General features: G+C 38.3%; 1 protein-coding gene across 1 annotated transcript in view; it reads right to left on the minus strand.

Annotated features, from left to right (window-relative positions):
- Positions 1–8,570, minus strand: part of Rhp (GTP-Rho-binding protein rhophilin) — a 352,979-nt gene extending 344,409 nt beyond the window's left edge. Inside the window, exon 1 of the mRNA XM_083112919.1 lies at positions 8,304–8,570. Within this exon, the coding sequence (XP_082969045.1) occupies positions 8,304–8,408 (105 nt within the window). The 5' untranslated portion in view covers positions 8,409–8,570. The remainder of the gene's footprint in view (positions 1–8,303) is intronic.
- Positions 8,571–9,711: the final 1,141 nt, after the last annotated feature.

Consider the following 9,711-nt stretch of genomic DNA (forward strand, 5'->3'; position numbering starts at 1 on the left):
CTTCGCTATATCGCTTTATATTAATTCAGTTTGTCCAATATCACCACCTCAAGGGCTTACGGCTCAGTTCGTGGATTTCTTGCCGTAAAAAACTGATCTATGCATGCCTGGGCCATCTGGGATAATCGACGAACACAGATCGTCACGTGGAGGCCACAGATTTTCTGAATATTTTCAATTCTCCACTTATAAATCGGCTTACGTTGAATTGTCCTTGGAAAAAGATGGATAAAGATCACTTCAGAACAGTCAATTTGAGCAAAACTATGAGGTTACAATGTGTGCCACACGAAAATTACAACACACGCCCACCTTGGCTGCTGCAGTATTCTTGGATAAGCTACTTTACACTTTGTCAATATAGCGGAATGGGGCTCAGTACAAACCTATGCGAATAATTTGAATCGATGCTTTACTGACAAACTAATAGGCTACGCTACTTATATTTTATTGTATGTAACATATTCTCACCTTGCGAGGCACGTATTTAGAATTATATTTCTGGGAGGCACGAAACAAGTGTCTCAGAAATAGTAATATAATAATAATATAAATGAATATTGAATTATTACATGAATAGGTAAAAAGGTATAAGACTAGAGATATTTAATATTTAGCTAACCTCCAAACTTTGTATAAAAACAACTGACTGGCAACAAATTAATGTCAAAAAGATAAAGAATTCAATATTTATTGAATAACAAATAGGATGTTAGATGAAAGTCCGTGATTAATATTTTATTCATTATTAGGGCTATAATTTTTATGACCTAAAATCACCAAAACATGCTAAATAAAATATGCTCTTATGCCCTAAAATTTTACAAAATATGCACTATAATTTGAGAAATATGCCCTTATAACTAGACTGTTTCAAACATCAATATCTAACTTATGCTGAAATATTTTCATATACTTACTATTTTTAGTTCACTTTATGGGCCCTGATGAGTTGAAATGCACAATGAATACCTTTTGTAAATTTTCAATTAAAAATTAAAAAGATTTTGCTGCAGTAAAAAAAACCTCGAGTGAACATGGGAGTAAGAACGAATCCACTTGGAAAATCACTGTATATTTCTTGAAAAAGCGAAAATATGCTGAATATGACCGAAAATCCATCAAAATATGCTTTATTACGTAGAAATGGCCAAATATGCCAAAATATGCCCTTAAAAAGCACCTCAATTCAATTAGTTTCTTCACAATATGAATTTCTATATATTTAGGGAACACATCACCCTTACCAAAAGAAAATGTTAAGTCATAAAAATCCTAGTCCTACTTATTAACTTATTATAAGTAGCAGTGTGCATATATCTTCTTTGGTGCTGCCATTCAAACCCATATGATCCCAATATAATCCTTGCCTTCCAGTACGTTCGGTAGAAATAAATAACTCTCGATTATACAACAAATGCTAAACAAGTCCATTTTCATTATTTAATTTTAGTGCTTGAAAGTCTTTCTGGGGGGGGGGACACCCTTGAGCCTCTAAAGTCCTTGAATGGAAACTTAGAAGTTAAATTGTTGTTCTTCAGCTAATCACAAGATGATTAGATGTATTCAATGAATGCGGGCATACAAAGCAATACAAAGCTGGGATTCGATCCTAGAACCTTCTGGCGCTCGGCCACGGAAGTCAGGTGAGTCATCGAACGTGGTGTGAAAGAAGTTGTCCTGGTTTCTATCTATCTGAGATGGATTCTTGAACGATACGTGAGTAACTTTAGCAGCACGTGTTGTGCTTCGTTGGTATCTCTCCTGTAGCCAATGTCTGTGGTTGGTGGAAGCAAGATTCAATATTTGTACAGATTAATATCACGTAAAGCTTTTGTCAGGTATGGAAAAAGTAACAATGGGATGATATTTCTATTTGCCTTTTCGTGTGACAAAGAAAGCTTATCTGCTTCTGAGATATTTCCGGTTAATTGTTTAAGCATTCTTTTTGTTCAAGTAGGGCAACCTTTTTGACATAGATCATACCTAGTTCATGGCAGTCACTTTAGGTCGTTCCCCACATCCTCGAGTATATTTCACGGGTATGTACTATATGCAATGCCGGATCTATAAGTCTTGCCCCGCCCCCAAATGGTACCAAAGGCCCCCCTCTACCTACCCATTTCAGAGCAGAATCCTGCCTAATTTCCCACCTGTTGTGTGCGAAGTATATGTGTGCAAAGGGTATGTAATATGATGAAAGTTATACATTGGGACCCCTATGGGAGGGGGGGCAAACGAGAACTGGAGGGGCCCGGACCCATCTGGCCCCCTGGTTTCGGCGCCTGTGGTAATGTGATATATATATATGACACTGTTTCCTCACACCTGGAAAATGATACATTTGTAACAATCATGCAGTCATAACTTCATTCTCCTGATTAAAGATAGGTTGAAGAAACCTTCACCACTGCATTTCTCGTGAAATTCTAACCTGATTTGATTCTAGTCTGACTGCCACGAGAAAAACCCGGGGTGGGTGAACTAAGGTCGGAATTTTTCCGGCTTTGTCCCCGCATAAAGCGGCTCTAGGGCCCACCCAGCCTCAAATCAAATGGTACCGGGTGGGGGTAAAGGCGGCCGGAGCGTAGTGCTGATCACATCACTTCCAAGATGTCCGATATCGAAAATATGACACGGTGCTATATGCATAGGGAACTTTATTTTTTACATACACATATACGAACCCTCTACTATGTCAATGCCTGAGGGCCCCATAAAGGCTTACTTGTCCCCCCCCCCCCCGAACTGCGGGGTTTTGTGGCTTGTCGATCCGGCACTGACTATATGCATGTTGAAAACACGAAGTTCATTCTTGGCGGCACGTAAGAGTCCAGTTCTTCTTAGGAAAGAAGAAACGGGACCTTTTTTCCCTAGGTGTGTGGATATGACGGAATGCATTGATGCAACTTTAAAAATGGCGGCAGTTTTCCACTTTTCCACTTATTTTTCTCTATCTCGGTAAAAATAGAGCTCTATCTTCAATGTCTTCATTTTAAGCCATTAATTCCATGTATGCACAATAACCGGATTTGGCAGAAAATTAATAAAAACATATATAATTTTTGTGTGACCATAATTGCCGTCAGAGTCGGCCCTCGCGGAGGGGCTGGGCGGCAACTTAAATATTGTAATAAAAAATAGTTAATATGCAATATTAGTTTCATTATTCAGTCAAATCATGAAGTAATTTCTTTTTACATGAAACCCTGTATTTCACTATAGCGTCAAAAGTACGATAGAGAATGTTATTGACTATGATTAAGAACTACCACTTTGATAAGGAAAATAATAGTTTGATATTGAACAATGAACGCACCCAAATTTTTAAATTAAATATAATAAAAGGCGCACCAGTGGCACATGGGGAATGAAAAGAACAGTTTAGAAACCTTATAATTCTCCCATAATTTTTGGTTTCAACTTCAACACGTTTCTGCTCATTCTTCTTAGGAAATAATACGAATCCGATTTTTTTCAAACGTCTGAAAAACTGTGGTTACAGGCCTCGCTTGCCGTAAATTTAATACTCCATAACTAATAAGCTACAAAATGCATGCATAAGATTTATTTACAAGCTGAAAAAAAGGGGACCACATTTCGAAATACTTATTCAATTTGAATTGGCTTAACACCAAGAATCTCGCGAAATACCAATTATTAACTTTAACACAAAGTACTAGGCAACAAACAGCCTGCATATCTCTCTGAAAAACTGAACACAAATTCGAGCAGACATGAACATGTAACACGACGAAAAAAATTATTGTCAGTCCCAGTACATAGTACGACCACCTATGGAAAATCATTTACCGTAACTGCCACTAAAGAATGGAATTCCCTCCCAACCTACCTAACATCCATCAACAGCCATAAGCTATTTAAAAAGAATCTCAAACAGTATCTACTGGCAAGGCAGCGAAATACTTAATCACGAGCAACTTTTCATTCATAAAAATACGCACTGTAACATTTGGCAACTGTGTGCATATAAATCTTATAATTTCATTATTTTATTTCACTTCATTATTATTATTATATTTTTCATTGTTCCAGATTACTGAATATACAGTATATGAATATGTACTAAAACAAAAGCAACAAACATTAGATACATATGTTCAACAATTTATAGGTAAATCTGTTTTTCTTTTTCATTATCTATACATATAAGCGTACATGGCCGTATTTAGAGGGGGGGGTTTCTAGGGTTCAAACCCCCCCCCCGAAACTTCTGACATGTTGGATTAATGGAAGTTCAGAAACCAATATTGTAACAAATTTTTAATTTTTTTTCGAAGCATCACAAAAATACATGGAGACAATGTTGAAACGATCGAGCTAGAATTTTCATACATTTGGAATTCTGAAACTTGAGTGAAACAGGATTTATTCTCAGAATCTTAGCCCACCCGCGACCCCTCCATTATCACTTCTGCTGTCATCTTTCCAGTGTTGCTCCTGCGTCACAAGGAATATAGACTGAAGATTCCCTTATGATTGTCCCAAAATTCCCTTTCCAGCTTTTAAATTCCCTGTCCGATAAAGTCGAAAATCCCCCTTGATAGGAGTTCAAACCTAGGATCTCCAGTTTTGTAGCACATTACGTTCGCGATTGAGGTTACAATCCAAGCACCAGGCTAAGTTTTTAAAAAGAATAACTGGTTCCACACCTTTCAAAATTCCAAAAATTTAATTTTAAAGTCAAACAACAAAAACTTTATGACTAAAATTTCCATCTAACTTTTAAAGCTTTTCTCTTGATTCTTGAGTTGCTGTTTTAAGTCCACTTTATGCACAGTAAGGCTAATCGGGACTGGACCTACAGTTTAAAGTGGGATCCGAACCACTTGTGCCTCCACCGGGTATCGAACCCGGGACCCCTTGATTACAAGGCAAAGACGCTACCACTGCGCCATGGGGGAGGCCCGAAAGCTTTTCTCTTGAAGGTATCTAAAGATTAATGACGAAGTATAATAATTGTGCATTTCAGTACACACTGTATGAAACGTAAAAAAAAAAGAAAAAAAAAAGAAAATTGTGCTGGATATTCACTCATCTGTTGGATTGAATAAGCCTCCTCAAGGATATAACAATAATATAATAATAATTATTAGTAGTATTATTATTATGGAATAAAATTGTTTTATTATTATGAAATTTTAATTATTATTGTGCAATTATTGTTATTATTTCTATTATTAAAATTTCTGGCGACGCCCATGGGAACAATTATGAATGAACCCCCCCCCGAAATTTTTTCCTGCCTACGGCCATGCGTATATACCTATATATTTATTTGTTCTTTTTTGTATTGATATGTAATCCTTTTCATGTTTTTATTTTTATTATTTTTTTTCTCAATGTACACTCTTTATTCCATTGTATTAATCTTCCAGACAAGGGTCTGCTGTAAGAACGGTCCTAGAGGCCGAAACACGCCCGCTCCAATAAAGGCGATCTTATTATTATTATGAAAACTACATAGATGTTACAAGCCTGTGAGGGAGAGATTTAATGAAATAGGTTGTGCGATCATGAATAGACGTTCATTTTACTCAGCGCCCCCTCCCCCAAGTCCTTCGAAGAACAAAAACACGTCTGTCTGTCAGGTGTAACATTTCTCTCTCTAATAACTTCTCAAGAAGCATGTTTAAACAGCAGCTCAGATCCTGCTTGCAAAAGTCGATAACATTATCCGAATGTTAGCGGTCAAATGCTAATTACAAGTCATACTGCACGGCAATTTGCCCTTGAATATTCCCAGACTGGTTAAAGCTACGAGAGAATGAAAAGTGTAAAATATATATTGTTCAGCCTGCAATGTGAGCAAAAAGACGCGCCGCCAACGAAGGATCCCAAGACGTGTGGGTGGGGGGTCTGGGGGAAGAGGGAACGAAAGCGACGATTCTAATGTTCCATGCATGGTCAACCATGCACCCTCCAGAGGAAACATCCTCCTTACAGTGTTGCCAGTATCGTTACGTGAAAAAAAATAATCAATACATATCCCCGAAACAACAGAAGATACAAGACTAATGTTGGTGTTTTGTAAAAGATTCTGGTATGGATGTCTGCATTTCACGTTCTATTACTGTGTACGATATGCTACCCCAGTGGCGTGCCCAGGATTTCGAAAGGGAGGGGTTATGTACATCTTTTCTTGTAATCAGCCCTCATTTCGCCATCTTTTCCTACCTTTGATGTTATTTTCTTTAGGAGTACTGAGCCAAGGGGAGGGGTCATGACCCACACCAACACCCCCTTGGGTACGCCACTGTGCTACCCATATCTCAGTCCCCACAAAGTGAGGATCGGCGAGGAACCGAAGAAAAAAATCTTACTCGATATCGAACCCGGGTCTCCCGCGTAACAAACAGCGTAATAAAACTTTCGTACTTAAAGCGTGCTTACCATAAACCCTTATCTATATTTAAAACAGTTCAACAAGAGTATTTATGCGTCTGCGTTTCATTAAACGCTGAAAAACTTTGTCAGGGTATTCTCACAAATAAGCACGTAACCAACAATCTCAGCTATATGTATTTTGACAAAATAGCAGCGTTTTAAATGCGCTTCTATCAAACGTTTCACTACAATAAACTCCACTCTTCGGGGGAAAAACTTTATTAGAGTCTTCATAAAAAAAAGATCAAAATTCAACAACCTGAAATGCATCGAGAGTAAATAGGAAAATACTTCATATCCTGTTGAATCCAGTCGTCTGTTATTCAACGTCATTTACACCTTAGGAATTTCGAATGAAAATTACAAATGGTCAATGATATCTTTTAAATGTAATCGTCCTTCGCTACCCACGAATCAGTACATACAATAACAGTAATCCTACACACACAGGAGCACTTTCTCTAAGCGTTTCGAACACTCAAGGCCGTAAACTCGACATGCATGCACCTTATCTAAATGTACAATTTATTGCTATCAGCAGGCCAATCTATTTAAGTAGAAAATATGAACGTGATAAGCAATGACGTTTTTTTCGTATACTCGTATATACCGTGACACGTGCAGACAGTTATTTGTCCAAATTCCTCCAAAATTTCAACTCCCCTAAAATTTCAAGCAAAGGCCAATATATGGTTATTTTTGGCTCTAAATGTACACTTACACGCCACCCCTCTCACAGATAGAAGATTTGGGGTAAGAAGCAGACCGCTACGAGCAGGCACGTTCTTGCACACTTAAAAAGTGTATAACATTTTTAGTATTATTTGGTTTGAGTTGATGTTTTAAGTCCACTTTGTGCACAGTAAGGCTAATCGGTACTGGACCTACAGTTTAAACTGGTATCCAAACCACTATGTGCCTCGACCGGGTATCGAACCCGGGACCCCTTGATTACAAGGCGACGACGCTACCACTGCACCATCGGGGAGGCCTTTTTAGTATTATTAGACGAAAAGAAAAATTGCGTAAAACAGATATGTATATTCACATCAAGTTTATTTCTAGTTATGACCACGATTTGATTTGATAAGTCCACTTTATGCACAGTAAGGCTAATCGGGACTAATATTACTGGAAGATAGCTATTCTTTACTACATCTTTAATTTTATTGTTTTGTTTAGTGTGAAATAGCACGTAATTTGTTTTCTGTTCATTCAACAGTAATTTGTTAGTGTCGGACCAAGATTTAATTTCTTCCATTGTTTTTTCAATGTTGGCTTCTAAATCGTTCACATCATTTCCCTTTGTTATTGCGCTGCTATCGTCTGCGTACAACAAAATCTTTGTATTCTGTATCGTCGAGGCCCTAGATATGACCACGAAAACGTATGTAAACAAGCTATTCCACGAAGGGAAAAATAATGGAACGGAAACAAAATCAGAAAAAGGTATCCTGCCAAATAAAATTGATTCGTTCCAATGGAATCTCATATTCATGCAAGTTCAGTGGAACAAATTTCACATTATACAACAACCGACATACAAGTATTTCGCTTATTCGAATTTAGTGCTGAAACATTAATTTTAATATTATTAAGCAAACAAAACTTATTTTTAGTTCTTTTCAATTCATGCGGGGAGGTCCAGTCTAAATATATTCTTGATTATAAAGTTAAAACAACAGGTATGACAATTTGATTCAAACCTCAGAAAAAAATTGACGAGTTTGGGAAGTGGGGCACTTGTCACTAGAGCTTCAATTATCATACTTGTTTTATTTTCTGCACTGAAAATGTGTAAAAAAAAAGCAACAACAACTTGGCAAAAAAGCTTGAAAGTCGGCAACACCTGTCGCTAAGATTAACCGCCCCCATTACAAAGGGGAAAAACTCACCCTTATTGGAGTGAAATTGCTCTTCTTCGTGTTCTCCTGTTCTTGCTCTTCAGTTTCCTTCTTTTTCATCGGGTCACAGTCACTCCTCTCATCCACCGAAATCATAATGATCACATCTTTCCCCACAGATAATACATTCACTGCAAAAAAATATATAAACTACGCAAAGCACCACACTGCAACAAAACGTCTTCACGTTGAACACATCAAGATTACCGTGATCGCAGACAAACACTGCCTACCTGCACCAATCGTACTACGGTTCTGCGTGACGTATTTGTGTATCTCCTGCCCTCTGGCGAGCAGCTGTTGAACTTCGTGCCTGTGCGGTGCGCGAGTTATGCCTAGCTTTTTCTTGTTTCTTTTCTTCAACGAAAGAGAAATGTAACGGCTGACAGGATGTTGGTTTCCCTTCAATTACAATTAAGCACAATAGATGTTCTTCAGAAAACGCTACCTGCAGTTATTTTGGGTAGCAGGAAGATATTAAAGAAAACAGTTCGTGGTCTTTTGACGTTATTTCACGACGGTGAGAATGCGGCTGCGCGAAAACAATGCTGGAAGGTAAAACACACGCCGTTATGAGTAAAAAAGAACCGTTACTTCTTTAGCGAAAGTGCAAGGCCAAATGAGAATTTTAAATTTATCTAAAGTAGGATGTCTCGCCTGAGTGTATGCATGTGTATAGTACATACGCATTTCAGAGCAAAGCAGGGTACTTATCTGATATTCCCCAGACAGATTTCTTCATTTTTACAGAAGAAACTACTTACGGTAAGAAGTTCCTGTAGCATTGTCTAACATCTGGAAGGTGTTTTGTGTGATGTAACGGATTTCTTCAAATTTAAAAGTTTGGGGCTCATTTGGGGGCAGGTGACTCCGGCCAATTTCTAACATGCCTTTAGGACTCTATAGATAAAGCCGGGGAGCCGGAGCGGAGCGGGGCCGCGTTAGCAGTTGGGGGCGGTAGGTCAATTACCCCAGGGGCGGAGCCCGGAATCGGTGGGAAATTTGGACTCAAAAATTTCAAACAAAAATATTTTTTTAGTTTAAATTTCCCACAGATTCCGGGACGAAAAACGTGAATACACCTTAAAGAATGTTTCGCGCAGCAGATAGGTAAGTAAAAATTTCAAAAATTGACAAAACGAAGAAGTTACAGGTGTCCGGGGAATATCAGATTTTTACCCAAAGCAGGTCCGCCGTTAGGGTGTGGGACCAGGCCCGTAGCCAGGCAGGGCCCAGGGGGGCTCAGCCCCCTTGTTGTTTTTTTTCCCTATCAACTGTTAGTCGATTTTAGTCATCTTTCTGAGTTTTTTGCAGAATGTGATCACTATCATGGACGTCCGGAAGGGGGGTCGTGGGCCCCCCTGGAAAATGAAAGTCAACCAAAATTATGTATTTCACA

This window comes from Lepisma saccharinum, chromosome 27 (assembly GCF_977018435.1).
Source record: "Lepisma saccharinum chromosome 27, izLepSacc3.1, whole genome shotgun sequence".
Taxonomy (NCBI): Eukaryota; Metazoa; Arthropoda; class Insecta; order Zygentoma; family Lepismatidae; genus Lepisma; species Lepisma saccharinum.